The sequence below is a fragment of the Arachis ipaensis genome, chromosome B5 (assembly GCF_059453495.1).
Source record: "Arachis ipaensis isolate K30076 ecotype BB chromosome B5, ASM5945349v1, whole genome shotgun sequence".
Classification (NCBI taxonomy): Eukaryota; Viridiplantae; Streptophyta; class Magnoliopsida; order Fabales; family Fabaceae; genus Arachis; species Arachis ipaensis.
Window position 1 is genome coordinate 116,614,559 of NC_142440.1, and position 22,650 is coordinate 116,637,208.

General features: G+C 39.6%; 1 protein-coding gene and 1 non-coding gene across 2 annotated transcripts; both read left to right on the top strand.

Annotated features, from left to right (window-relative positions):
- Nucleotides 1-8,022: 8,022 nt before the first annotated feature.
- Nucleotides 8,023-8,130, top strand: LOC148565492 (small nucleolar RNA R71). Its single transcript, XR_015885164.1, has one exon. It is a non-coding gene; the product is annotated as a small nucleolar RNA R71 (small nucleolar RNA).
- A 5,382-nt stretch (nt 8,131-13,512) lies between these two features.
- On the top strand, nt 13,513-14,805 carry LOC148565493 (uncharacterized). The gene has a single exon (XM_088487171.1). It carries the CDS (start codon nt 13,513-13,515, stop codon nt 14,803-14,805), a length of 1,293 nt encoding a protein of 430 aa, XP_088343297.1.
- Nucleotides 14,806-22,650: the final 7,845 nt, after the last annotated feature.

Genomic DNA, 22,650 nt, shown 5'->3' on the forward strand with positions numbered 1-22,650 from the left:
ATTTTAAAAGCTTGTTAATTTGATAAATTGTACTTGTTATGGTTTGTTTTTTATCTTGATCTTTTCATTGTTATTTTAATCTTAGTTTATGTTGTTGATCTTAATTCATTGTTTTTGTCATTGGGTTGCTGTTAACTAAATTTTGTTATTGGCTAGATGATAGTATCAATCAATTTAATTCGTTGTTCTTTTTATTGGGTTATATTTGATCTTAGTTTATGTTTTTGTGGATTTTGATTACTAATGACAAAATTTGATATTGGCATTTCATGTTTAATTGTTTATTTTGTTATTTGACTTCTAAGTTTGTATTTGGATGATATTATAACATTGTGATTGATGTGACACTTTTGATTTAGATGACATTTTAAAGTTTAAATTAGATTATAATTATGTTTTAGTGTGTTCATTTATGTTTTATGTATTATTTTATTATAAACTGGTTATTCTAGTTGAACTACAGTTGAACCAGTTAAATTTGTAAACCAATAAACTAATAGCTAGAACAGTTTGATGATCGGTTCGATTTTCAAAACTTTGATTTTTTTTTCTTTTTCCAATTAAACCGTCATCACATCCTATCTCAAAAAAACACAACTAACTTGACAAAAAATGATGAGTCCCATTATGGAAGTACGAATCTCCGAATAAAATTTTTTTTTCTATATTCGGACTCAAACCCAAGATCTCTGTTTAAGAGATTAAAAAAACTCAAGCTTGACCCAACCCACATTGACATTAGTAGCACATGAATAGAAATCCAAAAAGAAAAGAAAAATAAAAAATGAAAAAAGAAACTGCAAAATTATACAAGATTATACTTATTTGGCGTAGAAGTTCTTAGGAAAGCTGTGGTCTTTTGCTTGCATATTATTGACCGGCCACCCTTCTGATGAGAGGAGGCTTCACGAGAGGAGGGGCCTCGCGATCCCATGAGCCAAGAGAAGGAAAAAATAGAAAAGGAAAGAAAGTGAAGCAGACTAGGGAAGGTGGAGAGTTCTCTGGAGACTTAGCCATTCCGCTGAGGGTTGAGGAATGGATGATTGAAGATGAAGTAGTGATGGATACAGGAGTTGAAGGAGTCAACATAGAAGCAGTGGTAAGTATGGGAACAGACAGCCAAGAGAAAGAATGCGGAAGGAGAACTTTTGCAAGCATTGTAAAAACTGGCAGAAATGATCAAGCTAACCCTGCTCCAAAAAGAAGGGATGTTGAGGTGGAATACGCTCCAGACCAAGAAGAAAGTGAAGATGATGAGGAAATAGTCATAAAAAGCTACCAAATGGTATCTGCAGCTTGGTTATTGGTGAAAGCATTAAAAGAGAAATTAGTAAGGAATTGTAGGATTTCCTCATTGTCAAGCTTATGGGAAGAAGAATCTCTTTGCAAGCCATGAAGAGAAGGCTTGAAACAATGGGGGGGAAAAGAGGAAGTTTATAAATTATTGATCCGGGCTCTGATTTTTTTCTGGTAAGGTTTTTTAACTCTGAAGACCTGGAATTCGCACTCACAGAAGGTCCTTGGAAAATTTTTTATCACTATCTTACAATAAGACTATGGAAACCAGATTCTGATCCAACGAATGCTATGATAAATAGAATAGCAGCCTGGGTTCGTCTTTCAGGATTCGCTATTGAATATTAGTATGCGAAATTGTTGTTCGTTCATTCGTTCAATCCCCGGCAACGGCGCCAAAAACTTGGTACGCACAATTGTAATCTCAACTCTTTATCACAACTTCGCACAACTAACCAGCAAGTGCACTAGGTCATCCAAGTAATAAACCTTACGTGAGTAAGGGTCGATCCCACGGAGATTGTTGGTATGAAGCAAGCTATGGTCATCTTGTAAATCTCAGTCAAGCGGATTCAAATGGTTATGGAGGATGAATGATTAAAAGATAAATAAAACATAAAATAAAGATAGATACTTATGTAATTCATTGGTGAGAATTTCAGATAAGCGTATGAAGATGCTTTGTCCCTTCCGTCTCTCTGCCTTCCTACTGTCTTTATCCAATCCTTCTTACTCCTTTCCATGGCAAGCTGTATGTTGGGCATCACCGTTGTCAGTGGCTACAATCCCGTCCTCTCAGTGAAAATGTTCAACGCACTCTGTCACAGCACGGCTATTCATCTGTCGGTTCTCGATCATGTCGGAATAGAATCCAGTGATTCTTTTGCGTCTGTCACTAACGCCCCACAATCACGAGTTTGAAGCTCGTCACAGTCATTCAATCCTTGAATCCTACTCAGAATACCACAGACAAGGTTTAGACCTTCCAGATTCTCAAGAATGCCGCCATCAATTCTAGCTTATACCACGAAGATTCTGATTAAGGAATCCAAGAGATAAACACTCAATCGAAGGTAGAACGGAGGTGGTTGTCAAGCACACGTTCATAGGTGAGAATGATGATGAGTGTCACGGATCATCTCATTCATCAAGTTGAAGAACAAGTGATATCTTAGAACAAGAATAAGCTGAATTGAATAGAAGAACAATAGTAATTGCATTAATACTCGAGGTACAGCAGAGCTCCACACCTTAATCTATGGTGTGTAGAAAATCTACCGTTGAAAATACATAAGAACAAGGTCTAGGCATGGCCGTGAGGCCAGCCCCCAAAACGTGATCTAAGATAGCATAAGACTACTCAAAGATTCAAAGTATGAAAACACAATAGCAAAAGGTCCTATTTATAGAAAACTAGTAGCCTAGGGTTACAGAAATCAGTAATTAATGCAGAACTCTTCTTCCGGGCCCACTTGGTGTGTGCTTGGGCTGAGCATTGAAGCATTTTCGTGTAGAGACTTTTTTTGGAGTTAAACGCCAGCTTTTGTGCCAGTTTTGGAGTTAAACGCCAGAATTCTTGAGCTGTCTTTGAACGCCTGTTTGGGCCATCAAATCTCGGACAAAGTATGGACTATTATATATTGCTGAAAAGCCCAGGATGTCTACTTTCCAACTCAATTAAGAGCGCGCCAATTGGGCTTCTGTAGCTCTGGAGAATCCACTTTGAGTGCAGGGAGGTCAGAATCCAACAGCATCTGCAGTCCTTTTTCAGCCTCTGAATCAGATTTTTGCTCAGGTCCCTCAATTTCAGCCAGAAAATACCTGAAATCACAGAAAAACACACAAACTCATAGTAAAGTCCAGAAAAGTGATTTTTATTTAAAAACTAATAAAAACATAATAAAAACTAACTAAAACATGCTAAAAACATACTAAAAACAATGCCAAAAAGCGTATAAATTATCCGCTCATCACAACACCAAAATTAAATTGTTGCTTGTCCCCAAGCAAATGAAAATAAAATAGGATAAAAAGAAGAGAATATACAATGAATTCCAAAGACATCTATGAAGATCAGTATTAATTAGATGAGCGGGGCTTTTAGCTTTTTGCTTCTGAACAGTTTTGGCATCTCACTTTATCCCTTGAAGTTCAGAATGATTGGCATCTATAGGAACTCAGAATCCAAATAGTGTTACTGACTCTCCTAGTTAAGTATGTTGATTCTTGAACACAGCTACTTTATGAGTCTTGGCCGTGACCCTAAGCACTTTGTTTTTCAGTATTACCACCGGATACATAAATGCCATAGACACATAACTGGGTAAACCTTTTTAGATTGTGACTCAGCTTTGCTAGAGTCCCCAATTAGAGGTGTCGAGGGTTCTTAAGCACACTCTTCTTTTTGCTTTGGACCTCGACTTTAACCACTCAGTCTCAAGTTTTCACTTGACACCTTCACGCCACAAGCACATGGTTAGGGACAGCTTGTTTTAGCTGCTTAGGCCAGGATTTTATTCCTGTGGGCCCTCCTATCCACTGATGCTCAAAGCCTTGGATCCTTTTTATCACCCTTGCCTTTTGGTTTAAAGGGGTATTGGCTTTTTCTACTTGCTTTTTCTTTTTTTTTTCCGCATATATCTTTTTTTTCTGCAAGCTTTTCACTACTTTTTCTTGCTTCAAGAATCAATTTTATGATTTTTCAGATCATCAGATAACATTTCTCCTTTTTCTTTCATTCTTTCAAGAGCCAACAATTTTAACATTCATAAACAATCAAATTCAAAAATATGCACTGTTCAAGCATTCATTCAGAAAAACAATAGCATTGCCACCACATCAAGATAATTAAACTGTTTTAAAATTTGAAATTCATGCACTTCTTTTTCTTTTTCAATTAAAAACATTTTTCATTTAAGAAAGGTGATGGATTCATAGGACACTCATAGCTTTAAGGCATAGACACTAAGACACTAATGATCATAAGACACAAACATAGATAAACATAAGCATAAAAAATTTCGAAAAACAGGAAAGTAAAGAACAAGGAGATTAAAGAACGGGTCCACCTTAGTGATGGCGGCTTGTTCTTCCTCTTGAAGATCTTATGTAGTTCTTGAGCTCCTCAATGTCTCTTCCTTGCCTTTGTTGCTCCTCTCTCATGATTCTTTGATCTTCTCTAATTTCATAGAGGAGGATGGAATGTTCTTGGTGCTCCACCCTTAGTTGTCCCATGTTGGAACTCAATTCTCCTAGGGAGGTGTTGATTTGCTCCCAATAGTTTTGTGGGAGAAAGTGCATCCCTTGAGGCATCTCAGGGATTTCATGATGAGGAATTTCCTCATGCTCATGTCCATGAGTGGGATCTCTTGTTTGCTCCATCCTTTTCTTAGTGATGGGCTTGTCCTCATCAATGAGGATGTCTCCCTCTATGTTAATTCCAACTGAATTACAGAGGTGACAAATGAGATGAGGGAAGGCTAATCTTGCCGAGGTAGAGGACTTGTCCGCCACCTTATAGAGTTCTTGGGATATAACCTCATGAACTTCTACTTCCTCTCCAATCATGATGCTATGAATCATGATGGCCCGGTCTATAGTAGCTTCGGACCGGTTGCTAGTGGGAATGATTGAACGTTGGATAAACTCCAACCATCCCCTAGCCACGGGCTTGAGGTCATGCCTTCTTAAATGAACCGGCTTTCCTCTTGAATCTCTCTTCCATTGAGCGCCCTCTTCACAAATGTCTATGAGGACTTGGTCCAACCTTTGATCAAAGTTGACCCTTCTAGTGTAGGGGTGTTCATCTTCTTGCATCATGGGCAAGTTGAATGCCAACCTTACATTTTCCGGACTAAAGTCTAAGCATTTCCCCCGAACCATTGTAAGCCAATTCTTTGGGTCCGGGTTCATACTTTGATCATGGTTCTTGGTGATCCATGCATTGGCATAGAACTCTTGAACCATTAAGATCCTGACTTGTTGAATGGGGTTGGTAAGAACTTCCCAACCTCTTCTTCGGATCTCATGTCGGATTTTCGGATATTCACACTTTTTGAGTTTGAAGGGGACCTCGAGGGATCACCTTCTTCATGGCCACAACTTCATAGAAGTGGTCTTGATGCACCCTTGAGATGAATCTCTCCATCTCCCATGACTCGGAGGTGGAAGCTTTTGCCTTTCCTTTCCTCTTTCTAGAGGTTTCTCCGGCCTTAGGTGCCATAAATGGTTATGGAAAAGCAAAAAAGCAATGCTTTTACCGCACCAAACTTAGAAGGTTTGCTCGTCCTCGAGCAAAAGAAGAAAGAGAAGAGTAGGAGAATAAGAAAAATAGAGGAGATGGAGGAGGCTTTGTGGTTCGGCCAAGGGGGATGGGTAGTATGTATGTTGTGTGAAAAGGAAGGAGTGAAGATGGGTTTATATAGGAGTTGAGAGGGGTGTAGGGTTCGGCTATAGAGGGTGGGTTTGGGAGGAAAAGTGGTTTGAATTTGAATGGTGACGTAGGTGGGGTTTTATGAAGGATGGATGTGAGTGGTGAAGAGAATGGTGGGATTTAATAGGTGAGGGGTTTTTTTTTTGGGAAGAGGTATTTGAGGTGATTGGTGAATGGGTGAAGGAGAGAGAGTGGTAGGGTAGGTGGGGATTCTGTGGGGTCCACAGATCCTGAGGTGTCAAGGATATCTCATCCCTGCACCAATTGGCGTGCAAAACGCCCCTTGTTGCCAAACCTGGCGTTAAACGCCGGGCTGGTGCCCTTTTCTGGTGTTTAACGCCAGCTCCTTGCCCATTCCTGGCGTTAAACGCCAGTCTGGTGCCCATTTCTGGCGTTAAATGCCCAGAATGGTGCCAGACTGGGAGTTAAACGCCCATTTGCTGGCCTTACTGGCATTTAAACGCCAGCAAGCTTTTCCTCCAGGGTGTGCTGTTTTTTTCTCTGTTTTTCATTCTGTTTTTGCTTTTTCAATTATTTTTGTGACTTCACATGATCATCAACCTACAGAAAACATAAAATAACAATGGAAAATAGATAGATATAACATTGGGTTGCCTCCCAACAAGCGCTTCTTTAATGTCAGTAGCTTGACAGTGGGCTCTCATGGAGCCTCACAGATGTTCAGAGCAATGTTGGAACCTCCCAACACCAAACTTAGAGTTTGACTGTGGGGGCTCTGTTTGACTCTGTATTGAGAGAAGCTCTTCATGCTTCCTCTCCATGGTGACAGAGGGATATCCTTGAGCTTTAAACACAAGGGAGTCTTCATTCACTTGAATGATCAATTCTCCTCTGTCAACATCTATCACAACTTTTGCTGTGGCTAGGAAGGGTCTGCCAAGGATGATAGATTCATCCATGCACTTCCCAGTCTCTAGGACTATGAAATCAGCAGGGATGTAGTGATCTCCAACCTTTACCAAGACATCCTCTACAAGTCCATAAGCTTGTTTCTTTGAATTGTCTGCCATCACTAGTGAGATTCTTGCAGCTTGTACCTCAATGATTCCTAGCTTCTCCATCACAGAGAGAGGCATGAGGTTTATGCTTGATCCTAGGTCACACAGAGCCTTCTCAAAGGTCATGGTGCCTATGGTACAAGGGATTGAGAACTTTCCATGGTCCTGTCTCTTTTGAGGTAATCTCTGCCTAGTCAAGTTATCCAGTTCTTTGATGAGAAATGGAGGTTCATTCTCCCAAGTCTCATTACCAAATAACTTGTCATTTTGCTTCATGATTGCTCCAAGGTACTTAGCAACTTGCTCTTCAGTAACATTTTCATCCTCTTCAGAGGAAGAATACTCTTCAGAGCTCATGAATGGCAGAAGTAAATTCAATGGAATCTCTATGGTCTCAGAATGAGCCTTAGATTCCCATGGTTCCTCATTAGGTAACTCCATCGAGGTCAGTGGGCGTCCATTGAGGTCTTCCTCAGTGGGAATCACTGCCTCTTCCTCCTCTCCAAATTCGGCCATGTTGATGGCTTTGCACTCTCCTTTTGGATTCTCTTCTGTATTGCTTGGTAGAGTACTAGGAGGGAGTTCAGTAACTTTCTTACTCAGCTGACCCACTTGTGCCTCTAAATTTCTAATGGAGGACCTTGTTTCAGTCATGAAACTTTGAGTGGTTTTAATTAGATCAGAGACCATGGTTGCTAAGTCAGAGTGGCTCTGCTTAAAATTCTCTGTCTGTTGCTGAGAAGATGATGAAAAAGGCTTGCCGTTGCTAAACCTGTTTCTTCCACTATTATTGTTGTTAAAACCTTGTTGAGGTCTCTGTTGATCCTTCCATAAGAGATTTGGATGATTTCTCCATGAAGGATTGTAGGTGTTTCCATAGGGTTCTCCCATGTAATTCACCTCTTCCATAGATGGGTTCTCAGGATCATAAGCTTCTTCTTCAGATGAAGCGTCCTTAGTACTGCCTGGTACAACTTGCATTCCAGACAGGCTTTGAGAAATCATATTGACTTGCTGAGTCAATATTTTGTTCTGAGCCAATATGGCATTCAGAGTATCAATCTCAAGAATTCCTTTCTTCTGATTTGTCCCATTATTCACAGGATTCCTTTCAGAAGTGTACATGAATTGGTTATTTGCAACCATTTCAATGAGTTCTTGAGCTTCTGTATGCGTCTTCTTTAGATGAAGAGATCCTCCAGCAGAGCTATCCAATGACATCTTGGATAGTTCAGACAGACCATCATAGAAAATACCTATGATGCTACATTCTGAAAGCATGTCAGAAGGGCACCTTCTGATCAATTGCTTGTATCTTTCCCAAGCTTCATAGAGGGATTCACCTTCCTTCTATCTGAAGGTTTGGACTTCCACTCTAAGCTTCCTCAATTTTTGAGGTGGAAGGAATTTTGCCAAGAAGGCATTGACTAGCTTTTCCCAAGAGTTCAGGCTTTCCTTAGGTTGTGAGTCCAACCATATCCTAGCTCTGTCTCTTACAGCAAAAGGGAATAGCATAAGTCTATAGACTTCAGGGTAAACCCCATTGGTCTTGGCAGTGTCATAGATTTGCAAGAATTCAGCTAAAAACTGATGAGGATCTTCCAATGGAAGTCCATGAAACTTGCAGTTCTGTTGCATTAGAGAAACTAATTGAGGCTTCAGCTCAAAGTTGTTTGCTCCAATGGCAGGGATTGAGATGCTTCTCCCATAGAAGTCGGGAGTAGGTGCAGTAAAGTCACCAAGCACCTTCCTTGCATTGTTGGCATTGTTGTTGTTCTCGGCTGCCATATCTTCTTCTAGTTTGAAGATTTCTGTTAGGTCCTCTTCAGAGGGTTGTGCCTTAGCTTCTCTTAGCTTTCGCTTCAAGGACCTTTCAGGTTTAGGGTCAGCGTCAACAAGAATGCCTTTGTCTTTGCTCCTGCTCATATGAAAGAGAAGAGAACAAGAAAGTATGGAATCCTCTATGTCACAGTATAGAGATTCCTTGAGGTGTCAGAGGAAAAGAAGAATAGAAGGAGGAGGTAGAAAGAGAAGAATTCGAACTTATCAAGAGGGATAGAGTTCGAATTATTGATAGTGGAGGAGTGTTAGTCCTTAAATAGAAGGATGTGAGAAGAGGGAAAGAATTTTCGAAAATAAATTAAAAAGATTTTGAAATTAGAAATAAAAAAGATATGATTGAAAACTATTTTGAAAAAGATGTGATTAAGAAGATATGATTGAAAAGGTGTGGTTTTAAACAGATATGATTGAAAAATAGTTAAAAAAAGATTTGATTTTTAAAATTAATGACTTGGCTAACAAGAAATTTAAAAGATATGATTCAGACATTAAACCTTTCTTAACAGAAAAGGCAACACACTTGAAAGTTTTGAATCAAATCATTAATTGTTAGCAAGTATTTTTGAAAATGGAAAGAAATTGATTTTGAAAATATATGATTGAAAAGATATGATTTGAAAAAGATTTGATTTTGAAAAATTATGAAAACTTGAAAAAAATGTGCATTAAAACCAAAATCTTCCCTCTTGTGTCATCCTGGCATTAGACGCCCAGAATGGTATCCATTCTGGCGTTTAACGCCCAAAATGCTACCCTTTTAGGCGTTAAACGCCCAGCCAGGTACTATGGCTAGCGTTTAAACGCCAGTTTTCCTTCTTCACTGGGCGTTTTGAACGCCCAACTTTTTCTGTGTGATTCATCTGCTGTATGTTCTGAATCTTCAATTCTCTGTATTATTGACTTGAAAAGACACAATTTTTGAAAAAAATTTTGAATTTTAATGATGAGAAATGATCAAAATGCAACTAAACATGAAAACTAAATTCAAATAAACAATGCATGCAAGACACCAAACTTAGAAGTTTGTATACTAAGGACTATAACAATATGAAAATGCATGTGAAAAACAACAAAACACACAAGACAAGAGAATTTAAAGATCAGAGCAAGGAAATCATCAAGAACTTCTTGAAGATTAATGAAGAACACAATGCATGTAACTTTCGAAAATTAGAAGAATAAAGACATGCAATTGACACCAAACTTAAAATGAGACACTAGACTCAAACAAGAAACATAAAATATTTTTGATTTTATGATTTTACAAATTTTTTTTGTCCTTTTTTTTTCGAAAATTGAGTGGAAAAGAAAAAATAAGGGTTCAAAATTCTTAATGAGAATTCCAGGAATCATTGCAATGCTAGTCTAAGACTCCGGTCCAGGAATTAGACATGGCTTCACAGCCAGCCAAGCTTTCAGTGAAAGCTCCGGTCCAAAACATTAGACATGGCCAATGGCCAGCCAAGCTTTAGCAGATCAATGCTAACAACAGCAAAATTGATAGGAATCAACAAGCTCTTGTGATGATAAATTGAAACCTCGGTCCAATAAGATTAGACATGGCTTCACAGCCAGCCAGACTTCAACAAATCATCATGAAACTCTAGAATTCATTCTTAAAAACTCTGAAGAACAAAATAGAAAATCTTTTTTGTATTTTTTGAAAATTTTTTCGAAAAATAAAAAGGAAAAGTACCTAATCTAAGCAACAAGATGAACCGTCAGTTGTCCAAACTCGAACAATCCCCGGCAACGGCGCCAAAAACTTGGTATGCGAAATTGATGTTCGTTCATTCGTTCAATCCCCGGCAACGGCGCCAAAAACTTGGTACGCACAATTGTAATCTCAACTCTTTATCACAACTAACCAGCAAGTGCACTGGGTCGTCCAAGTAATAAACCTTACGTGAGTAAGGGTCGATCCCACGGAGATTGTTGGTATGAAGCAAGCTATGGTCATCTTGTAAATCTCAGTCAGGCGGATTCAAATGGTTATGGAGGATGAATGATTAAAAGATAAATAAAACATAAAATAAAGATAGAGATACTTATGTAATTCATTGGTGAGAATTTCAGATAAGCGTATGAAGATGCTTTGTCCCTTCCGTCTCTCTGCTTTCCTACTGTCTTTATCCAATCCTTCTTACTCCTTTCCATGGCAAGCTGTATGTTGGGCATCACTGTTGTCAGTGGCTACAATCCTGTCCTCTCAGTGAAAATGTTCAACGCACTCTGTCACAGCACGGCTATTCATCTGTCGGTTCTCGATCATGTCGGAATAGAATCCAGTGATTCTTTTGCGCCTGTCACTAACACCCCACAATCACGAGTTTGAAGCTCGTCACAGTCATTCAATCCTTGAATCCTACTCAGAATACCACAGACAAGGTTTAGACCTTCCGCATTCTCAAGAATGCCGCCATCAATTCTAGCTTATACCACGAAGATTCTGATTAAGGAATCCAAGAGATAAACACTCAATCGAAGGTAGAACGGAGGTGGTTGTCAGGCACACGTTCATAGGTGAGAATGATGATGAGTGTCACGGATCATCTCATTCATCAAGTTGAAGAACAAGTGATATCTTAGAACAAGAATAAGCTGAATTGAATAGAAGAACAATAGTAATTGCATTAATACTCGAGGTACAGCAGAGCTCCACACCTTAATCTATGGTGTGTAAAAACTCTACCGTTGAAAATACATAAGAACAAGGTCTAGGCATGGCCGTGAGGCCAGCCCCCAAAACGTGATCTAAGATAGCATAAGACTACTCAAAGATTCAAAGTATGAAAACACAATAGCAAAAGGTCCTATTTATAGAAAACTAGTAGCCTAGGGTTACAGAAATCAGTAATTAATGCAGAAATCTTCTTCCGGGCCCACTTGGTGTGTGCTTGGGCTGAGCATTGAAGCATTTTTATGTAGAGACTTTTCTTGGAGTTAAACGCCAGCTTTTGTGCCAGTTTGGGCATTTAACTTCAGCTTTTATGCCAGTTTTGGAGTTAAACGCCAGAATTCTTGAGCTGTCTTTGAACGCCTGTTTGGGCCATCAAATCTCAGGAAAAGTATGGACTATTATATATTGCTGGAAAGCCCAAGATGTCTACTTTCCAACGCAATTGAGAGCGCGCCAATTGGGCTTCTGTAGCTCCGGAGAATCCACTTTGAGTGCAGGGAGGTCAGAATCCAACAGCATCTGCAGTCCTTTTTCAGCCTCTGAATCAGATTTTTGCTCAGGTCCCTCAATTTCAGCCAGAAAATACCTGAAATCATAGAAAAACATACAAACTCATAGTAAAGTCCAGAAGAGTGATTTTTATTTAAAAACTAATAAAAACATAATAAAAACTTACTAAAACATGCTAAAAATATACTAAAAATAATGCGAAAAAGCGTATAAATTATCCGCTCATCAAATATTACAACAGAACTATTTTGGGAAAAATTGGCAACATAATTGGAAAAATGTTGAAAATTGACTCTAATACAGCAGAAGTCTCAAGAGAAAAGTTTGCGAGAATCTGTGTGGAAGTTGATTTAGACAAGCCCTTAGTGTCACAATACCAAATCAATGGAATTAATCATACTATTGAGTATGAGGGGCTGCACCAAGTCTGCTTCAAGTGTGGAAGAGTGGGACATGAAAAGGAGGACTGTTTGAAGAAGAAAAAAACTCAGGTAGCCATGAATCAGGGTAATGCAGTAGCTATTGAACCAATGCAAGAGGTAGAAGAAAGGGGCAATGTGGTCCAACAAAAAAATAACAAGGACAAAGAGGTAATTTCTGAAACAACAGTAGGCTTTGGGCCATGGATGTTGGTTCAACATCCTACACGTGGCAGAAGAAATACGAAAGCAGGGGAGGGTACAAGTAGTGGGGGAATGGTGGAGGAAAAAGACAGGTTAGTGGAGGGAATACCAGATTTGATGTACTGCAAAATGAAGAGGTAGAGAATGAGAATGTTCCAACGGAAGGAGAGAAGCTAATCCAGAAGGAATATGACCTAGGCAAAAAGGAGCGTGCTACTTAAAGAATTTCTAACCTGACCCACTATGCTGATACCCGCAATACAACCAAACCCATTTTAAGCCCAAAAACCCAGAACAACAACTCTGCAACCCAAAAAGTCCAACTTATATAGAAAAAAACACAACCAACAACAGTTAATCAAAATATACCTGCTCCTAGCCCATTTTTAATTTCATCCCCTTCCTCTAACCTGAATCTTCACTTAGATCCAAGACCATATCCACAACAATCAATACTACTAGCTTATCCCAACGAAAAACCCACTTCCAAAGGAATTGGAAGGACCAGACCCCAGATAGCCCACTCCTAACAAAGGTTATTAATGAAACACCATTGTCAACCTCTCAAATGGAGGAACCTCCTGATCCGAAGCAAACAGAAATTGAATCTTTAGATCCAGATGCTCTCTCGGAGGCTATGGGAAAAGTGGAGAGAATAGAAGAGAAGCAGGCTGAAAGGCAAAATGCTAACATGCAGATGGAAGAAACTCTCTAATAAGGAGAGGAGATGCAATGTAATTAGTTTGTCTCTGTCTTTTGTAGCAGGATTCATGTATAGATGTCACTTTTCTTTCTGCTCCTCTAGTGTTATTATGATCATTTTAGCCTGGAATATTAGAGGGATTGCGAATCAAGCTTTAATTCGCACCCTTAAAGAAATTGTCAGACAGAAAAAACCTCTTATAGTGTTGCTGTATGAAACTCGATGTAGTGGAAGCAAAGCTAAGGAGGTAGTTAGAGACCTGGGTTTTATATATTCTTATCGGGAAGAAGCTGCAGGTTTCAGTGGAGGAATTGGGTGCTTTGGAATAATGATTCCCTTATGATTAATATAAATGAGTCTTATTATCAATTTGTTCATATGGAGTTAACTGAGCTTGGTCACAGGCCATGGCGTTAACTGCAGTCTATGCTAGTCCACAAGAAACTCTAAGAAGAGACCTGTGGGAGAAGTTATTTGATTTGGCTCAAAACATGGGAAGACCTTGGATGTTGGTGGGCGATTTTAATGACATAGCTTATGAGTATGAAAAGAAAGGGGGAGCTTGGGTTGATACAAATGCTTGTCGAAGATTTCAGAATTGGGTGAATAAATATAATTTGGTGGACTTAGAATATGTGGGGTCCAAATTCACGTGGAAAGGTGCTCAGCGTGAGGGTATGGAGAGAGTCTTTAAAAGACTAGATAGAGCACTTGCGAATATAGATTGGAGGAGGGATTTTGGGGATGCTAGAGTTGAAGTCTTACCCAGGGTGAATTCTGACCATCACCCTATCTTGGTCAGACTAAAGCCGGAGAGATTGGATTTGGGAGATAAGCCTTTTAGATTTGAAATTATATGGAGAACTCACCATTCTTTCAAAGATTTCCTTAATTCAGCTTGGAAGTGGGACTTTCCTCTTTCCATGGCTATAAAGGACATCATCGAAAAACTCCAAAAATGGAACAAAGACGTGTTTGGAAACCTCTTCAGAAGAAAAAGAAGAATTCTTAACAGAATTGCAGGAATACAAAATGCTCATTCCTATGGCTGCAACCCCTTTTTAGATGATCTGGAAAAGGAACTGTCAAGAGAGTTGGCGACTATTTTAGACCAAGAGAAGCTGTTATTGTTGCAAAATTCAAGACAACAATGGATAGTAGACGGCGATATAAACACTCATTTCTACCATACCAAGACAACCATGAGACGGAGGAAAAATAGAATAGTTAAGTTAAGAAAGGGAGATGGAACTTGGAACGAAGATGCTGAAGAAGTCAAATCTGCAGCTACGGAATTCTTCCATAATCTATATAAAAAAGAGTGCCCAGACCACGCCTCTTTAGAAACAGATCTAACCTACCCCCCTACGGAAGAACATCACAGATTAGCGCTTTCACATCCCCCTACCAGCATTAAAATCTATAAGGCACTTAACAGCATAGGTTCTTTGAAGGCACCGGGGGAAGATGGATTCCCAGCTTATTTTTTTAAAGATAACTGGGATCTTATCAAAGTCTCATTCACATCTTGCATCCGTTTTTTGTGGAACCAACCCAGTGATATAAAAAGTATCAATCAAACTCTCATCTCTCTCATACCTAAGGTCCAATGTCCTGAATTTATAACCAAGCAAGTTTTGTACCTGGACGTGTCATCCATGGCAATGTCATCATTGCTAAAGAGATTAACCATCATATGAGAAGGCTGAAAGGAAAGAAAAAGTTCATAGCGATCAAAATTGATTTCAAAAAAGCTTATGACAGGCTTAGGTGGAGTTTTATTGAAGATTGTTTGGAAGAATTTGGGTTAACAAGCCACTTTAAACAATTAATAATGAAATGCATAACTTCAGTAGAATACAAGCTATTATAGAATGGCTGCCAAACTGAAGCTTTCCTCCCTACAAGAGGAATCAGGCAGGGAGACCCTATGTCACCCTACCTGTTCATAATAACTATGAAAAAATTTTCTCACATGATAGAGGAAGAAGTGACAAAAGAAAATTGGATCCCTGTCAAAGCAGGGAGGGAAGGGCCCCTTATATCTCACCTTCTATTTGCAGACGACCTTATCTTGTTTGCAGATGCTTCCAAAAACCAATTGAAGAAACTCCTGGACACATTGAATAGATTCTGCCAGGCATCTGGACTGAAAGTTAATACAACAAAATCATCAATAATCTTCTCAAGAAATATTGAACATGATCTAAAAGAAGATATCACTAGATGCAGTGGGTACAACCAGCTAGAAAACATAGGGAAATATCTTGGAGCCATGATAACAAATGACAAAGTTAAAAAGGAGAATTACAGAGGAGCTATAGAAAGAATAAAGAATAAATTGAGTCGCTGGAAAGCTAATTGCCTCACCTTTGTAGGGAGAATAACTCTTGCACAGTCGATTATTTTACCTTCCCTAAATTATGAGATGATGCATAGTCAACTGCCAAAAGGAATATGTCAAGAAGTGGAGAAATTAGAGAAACAATTTATATGGGGTAATAAACAAGGAGAGAGAAAATTTCATAGTGTGGGATAGAATATAATTTGCAAACCAAAAAGAAATGGTGGATTGGGTTTTTGAAAACTAACCTGGATGAACGAAGCACTTCTGACAAAATAGTGTTGGAGGCTTCTAACAGAAAAGCATGCGAGATGGGCTCAAGTGATCTATGGTAAATATGGCAGAGGTAATAATCTTCTGCAAAAGATTGAGTGCAAAGCAGCAGACTCTGGGCTGTGGAAGAGCATAGTGAAGATTCGGGAAAGGTTCAAGCAGAATATCTCATATGCTGTTGGAGATGGAACTTCTATAAAAAATCTGGCATGATAGCTGGGTTAAAGGAGAACAAGCATTAATCAATAAAGTTATCAATCCAATCCCACCAAACCTCCAAAATCTCACAGTAGCGGAAGCTATTAATCAAGAACAAGAATGGGATCTACCTTTTTTAAGAAGATTCTTGCCTAAAAATATTGTTCATCAAATCCACGCCATTCACCCGCCTGTGGATGAATTAGGGGAAGATAGGATCCTATGGAACCTATCACAAAGTAGAGAATTCTCTGCGGCATCCATGTATCACAAAATTGCTAACCAACCTGAGACTTGGGATCAAATTTGAATGATGATATGGAGATGGAAAGGACCCCAAAAACTAAAGTGTCTTGCTTGGATGTTAACCCATAAAAAATTAATGACAGCAGAAAGAAGGAGTAGGATTTTTGGAACATCCCCTTTTTGTCATAGATGCTATGGTACAGTTGAGGATTACACACATATTTTGAGAGACTACCCGGCAGCTTCGATGGTTTGGACCCAGATAATCCCTCTCACCTCCATAACTTCTTTAGAGCTTCCTTCGAGGTTTGGCTCAGATGGGATCTCTCTTCTGAAATCGGGCGCCATAACCAAATTCCTTGGATAACACAATTCCTAACCACTTGTTGGTGGTTATGGAAATAGAGAAATAAGGAAATTTTTTAACCCCATTTTTAGAGACCTCTAAATCAGCTTCTTGTGATTAAGTCATATGGGAAAGCTATTTTAGAAGCTTTCAGAAAGGAAGAGATAATAAAGCCTGTGGAAAGAAGAATAGAACTCAATGTCGCTTGGGTTTTCCCTCCCAATAGCACCTGGATGAAATTAAATACTAATGGGGCTTCAAATAGGAATCTAGAAAATGCAACTTGTGGAGGATTAATTAGAAACGAACTGGGAAGTGAAAGAGCCTAGCAGCGGAAATGACACAAATGTCCAACCCAAGAACAATATGGAAACACTCACAACACAATATGGCAGCAACTATAACAAGCAAATATAGCAAGTAAAGCAATAATAAGAACACCGAGATTTTAACGTTGAAAACCCCCTCAATGTGAGAGGTAAAAACCACGAGTCGTCCAGAATAATGAAATAGCTCTACTATAATCAAATGAGGTATAAGAGAGTCTCAAACAAAGCACAAAAAAGTACATATAACCAGCCAAAACATCAAAGCACTAAAGCTTACAAATCAGAAGCAAGAAGATGAAATATACCCAAAAAAACAGAGCTGATGTCGAAGCCAATTTCTCCCTCTTCAGACCTCCAATTAAAATCTCCACCGCCCAGAATGAATAACAATATGTGAAGAATCTACAGTTTAAATATCACGTCGATCCAACAGTAAAAAAATGAGAAACTGCCGTTCCAAGATTTCTGCTCTGTGTAAAAATGGAAAACCTAATTTCTATCTTGCGAAGCCAATTTCTCTCACTGCAAATCCTTAATCATCATCTTCACCAACCAGAATGAAGAACAAGATGATAAAAACACGTAGTTTAAATTTCAAGCTGATCCAACGGTGAACAACTGAGAAACTGCCATTTGAAATTTACTGCTTTGGGCAAAAACGGGAATTCTGTTTTTCCCCTTCTCTCTCACTTGGTGGCTACTCTCTTTTTCTCAAAATGACCTCCAAAATCTGAATTAGGGTTGTGACACTAGGGTGCAAGAATACACCTCCAAAATGTTGGGCTTGGGCCTCACAAAGGAGAGAAAAAAACCCAACAAATCTCCCCTTTCTCGACTAGGTGGAGGCTCTCGCCATTCCGGCGATCAAACAACACGTTTCAAACTTTTCTCTTGACAATGCTTTTGTCATCATATCAGCACCATTGTCATCAGTGTGAACTTTCTCAAGTTTCAACAACTTGAAATCTAACACATCCCGTATCCAGTGATACCTAACATCAATATGTTTAGATCTTGGATGAAAAGTAGAATTCTTGGCAAGATGAATAGCACTTTGGCTATCACACAACAACACATAATGGTCTTGCTTGAAACCAAGTGCTGCAAAAAACTTCTTCATCCACAACAACTCTTTACATGCTTCAGTTGCTGCAATAAACTCTGCCTCTGTGGTAGAAAGTGCAACACACTTTTGTAGCCTTGACTGCCATGAAATAGCTCCCCTGCAAACTTGACCAAATAACCTGAAGTAGAATTTCGAGAATCAATATCTCCTGCCATGTCTGCATCAGTAAAGCCAACTAGCAAAGGTTTCTCACCACCAAAACTCAAACTCAAGTTAGTTATACCTTTGAGATATCTCATAATCCATTTAACAGCATTCCAATGTTCTTTACCTGGATTAGAGAGAAAACGACTCACAGTACCAACCGCATGAGCAATGTCTGGTCTAGTACATATCATAGCATACATCAAGCTTCCAACAGCTGAGGCATAAGGAATTTCATCCATTGCTTGTTTCTCCTCATCAGTGGTTGGACACTGCTTGGTACTCAACTTAAAATGAGGAGCAAAAGAACTAGCAACACATTTGGCATCATTCATGCCAAACCTTTGAAGCACCTTCTTTATGTACTTCTCCTGTGACAAATAAAGCTTCTTGGAATCTCTATAACGAGTAATAGTCATGCCCAAAATTTGTTTGGCAGGACCCAAGTCCTTCATAGCAAAGAACTTGCTCAATTGTTTCTTCAACTCATTAATCCTCAAAGCATTCTTGCCCACAATCAAAATATCATCCACATAAAGCAAAAGAATGATAAAATCATCATCAGAAAATTTTTGCACAAATACACAATGATCTGAAGTTGTCTTATGCTAACCATGCTTCCCCATAACAGATTCAAACTTCTTGTACCACTGTCTTGGAGCTTGCTTCAACCCATAAAGACTCTTCTTAAGCTTGCACACAAAATCTTCCTTTCCTTTAACAACAAAGTCCTCCGGTTGCTCCATGTAGATCTCCTTGTCTAAATCACCATGAAGAAAAGCTGTCTTCACATCCATTTGCCCAATCTCCAAATCAAGAGACGCTGTTAATCCAAGCACAGCACGAATGGATGACATCCTCACAACAGGAGAAAAGATTTCCTCATAATCAACACCTTTTCTCTGTCTAAAACCTCTAACAACCAATCTAGCCTTATACCGAGGATTAAAATTGTGTTCTTCATTCTTGATTCTGAATATCCATTTGTTCTTCAAAACTCGCATACCCTTCGGTAGCTTCACCAACTCATAGGTATCATTCTCAAGTAAGGACTTCATTTCTTCTTGCATAGCTTCAAGCCATTGAGCTTTGCTTTCATCTTCAACAGCCTCTCCAAAGCATTCAGGTTCTCCCCCATCAGTCAACAAAACAAACTCATGTGGAGAATACCTTGACGAAGGCTTCCTCTCTCTTGTAGACCTTCTAAGTGCATTTGCAGGAATTTCTAAAGCTGGTTGTTCATTGATGAGCGGATAATTTATACGCTTTTTGGCATTATTTTTAGTATGTTTTTAGTAGAATCTAGTTACTTTTAGGGATGTTTTCATTAGTTTTTATGTTAAATTCACATTTTTGGATTTTACTATGAGTTTGTGTGTTTTTCTATGATTTCAGGTATTTTCTGGCTGAAATTGAGGGACTTGAGCAAAAATCAGATTCAGAGGTTGAAGAAGGACTGCTGATGCTGTTGGATTCTGACCTCTCTGCACTCAAAATGGATTTTCTGGAGCTACAGAACTCAAAATGGCTCGCTTCCAATTGCGTTGGAAAGTAGACATCCAGGGCTTTCCATCAATATATAATAGTCTATACTTTGAATAAGGATTGACGACGTAAAAGGGCGTTGAACGCCAGTTCTACGCTGTTGTCAGGAGTTAAATGCCAGAAACAAGTCACAAACCAGAGTTGAACGCCAGAAATACGTTACAACCTGGCGTTCAACTCCAGAAAGAGCCTCTGCACGTGCAACATTCAAGCTCAGCGCAAGCACACACCAAGTGGGCCCCGGAAGTGGATTTATGCATCAATTACTTACTCCTATAAACCCTAGTAACTAGTTTAGTATAAATAGGACTTTTTACTATTGAGACTTGGGAAGATGAACCTCCCTTGTTCACCAATGAACTAAGTGATCTGGATCAACTGACATTGCCTCAGAAGAAAATGGATCCTGGAAAGTTCGTAATACCTTGTACCATAGGCAACATGATCTTTGAAAAGGCTCTGTGTGACCTTGGTTCAGGGATAAATCTCATGCCCCTCTCTGTAATAGAGAAACTGGGAATCTTTGGGGTACAAGCCACTAAAATCTCATTAGAGATGGCAGACAATTCAAGAAAACAGGCTTATGGACAAGTAGAGGACGTGTTAGTAAAGGTTGAAGGCCTTTACATCCCTGCTGATTTCATAGTCCTAGATACTGGGAAGGATGAGGATGAATTCATCATCCTTGGAAGACCCTTCCTAGCCACAGCAAGAGCTGTGATTGATGTGGACAGAGGAGAATTGATCCTTCAATTAAATGAGGACAACCTTGTGTTTAAAACTCAAGGATCTCTCTCTGTACCCATGGTTCTGGCGCTGAACGCCCAAAATGGGCAGCATCTGGGCGTTTAAACGCCAGAATTGCACCCTAGAGAAGAGCTGGCGCTGAACGCTCAGAACAAGCATGGTTCTGGCGTTCAACGCCAGAAATGGGCAACATATGGGCGTTCAACGCCCAGAACAAGCACCAATCTGGCGCTGAACGCCCAGAGTTGTGTGCAAGGGCATTTTGCATGCCTAATTTGGTGCAAGGTTGTAAATCCTTGATCACCTCAGGATCTGTGGACCCCACAGGATCCCCACCTACCTCCACTCACTTCTTCTCACCGCTCTTTCACAAAATCCCATAAACACTCTTCCCCAAAACTCTTCACCAATCACCTCAATCTCTCTTCCCTATCACCACTTCACCACTCACATCCATCCACTCTTCCCCATAAACCTACCTCATAAACTCCACCTACCTTCAAAATTCAAAATCACTTTCCCACCCAAAACCCACCCTTATGGCCGAACCTTACCCCCCTCCCTTCCCTATATATAGCCCTCCATTCTTCCTCATTTTCACACAACACAACCCTCTCTTCCCCTTCTTGGCCGAATACACTCCCTCTTCTCCTCCATATTTTCTTCTTCTTCTTCATCTATTCTTTCTTCTCTTGCTCGAGGGCGAGCAATATTCTAAGTTTGGTGTGGTAAAAGCATAAGCTTTTTGTTTTTCCATTACCATTGATGGCACCCAAGACCGGAGAATCCTCTAGAAAAGGGAAAGGGAAGACAAAAGCTTCCACCTCCGAGTCATGGGAGATGGAAAGGTTCATCTCCAAAGCCCATCAAGACCACTTCTATGATGTTGTGGTCAAGAAGAAGGTGATCCCCGAGGTCCCTTTCAAGCTCAAGAAGAATGAGTATCCGGAGATCCAACATGAAATCCAAAGAAGATGTTGGGAAGTTCTAACAAACCCCATCCAACAAGTCGGCATCTTAATGGTTCAAGAGTTCTATGCCAATGCATGGATCACTAGGAACCATGATCAAAGTAAGAACCCAAACCCAAAGAATTATATTACAATGGATCAGGGAAAATACTTAGATTTTAGTCCGGAGAATGAGAGATTGGCGTTTAACTTGCCTATGATGCAAGGAGATGCACGCCCCTACACTAGAAGGGTCAACTTTAATCAAAGGTTGGACCAAGTCCTCATGGACATATGTGTGGAAGGAGCTCAATGGAAGATTGACTCCAAAGGCAAGCCGGTTCAACTAAGAAGACTGGACCTCAAGCCTGTAGCTAGAGGATGGTTGGAATTCATCCAACACTCCATCATCCCCACTAGCAACCGATCTGAAGTTATTGTGGATCGGGCCATCATGATCCATAGCATCATGATTGGAGAAGAAGTAGAAGTTCATGAAGTCATCTCCCTTGAACTCTACAAAATAGCCGAAAAGCCCTCTCCTGGGGCAAGGCTAGCTTTTCCTCATCTTATTTGCCATCTATGTTACTCAGCTGGAGCTTCTATAGAAGGAGACATTCCCATTGAGGAAGAGAAGCCCATCACTAAGAAAAGAATGGAGCAAGCAAGAGAGCCCATTCATGGATCTCAAGAGACGCATGAAGCTCATCACCATGAGATCCCGGAGATGCCTCAAATGCATCTTCCTCCATAAAACTATTGGGAGCAAATCAACACCTCCCTAGGAGAATTAAGTTCCAACATGGGACAACTAAGGGTGGAACATCAAGAGCACTCCATCATCCTTCATGAAATTAGAGAAGATCAAAAAGCAATAAGGGAGGAGCAACAAAGACAAGGAAGAGACATAGAAGAGCTCAAGGACATCATTGGTTCCTCAAGAAGGAAACGCCACCATCACTAAGGTGGACTCATTCCTTGTTCTTACTTTCTCTATTTTTCGTTTTCTATGTTAAGTGCTTGTCTATGTTTGTGTCTTCATTACATGATCATTAGTATTTAGTAACTATGCCTTAAAGTTATGAATGTCCTATGAATCCATCACCCCTCTTAAATGAAAAATGTTTTAATTCAAAAGAACAAGAAGTACATGAGTTTCGAATTTATCCTTGAACTTAGTTTAATTATGTTGATGTGGTGACAATGCTTCTTGTTTTCTGAATGAATGCTTGAACAGTGCATATGTCTTTTGAAGTTGTTGTTTAAGAATGTTAAATATGTTGGCTCTTGAAAGAAT

What these genes read in the sequence shown, in the direction of transcription:
- LOC148565493 (XM_088487171.1), top strand. Translation starts at nt 13,513, where the DNA reads ATGGCGTTAACTGCAGTCTATGCTAGTCCACAAGAAACTCTAAGAAGA.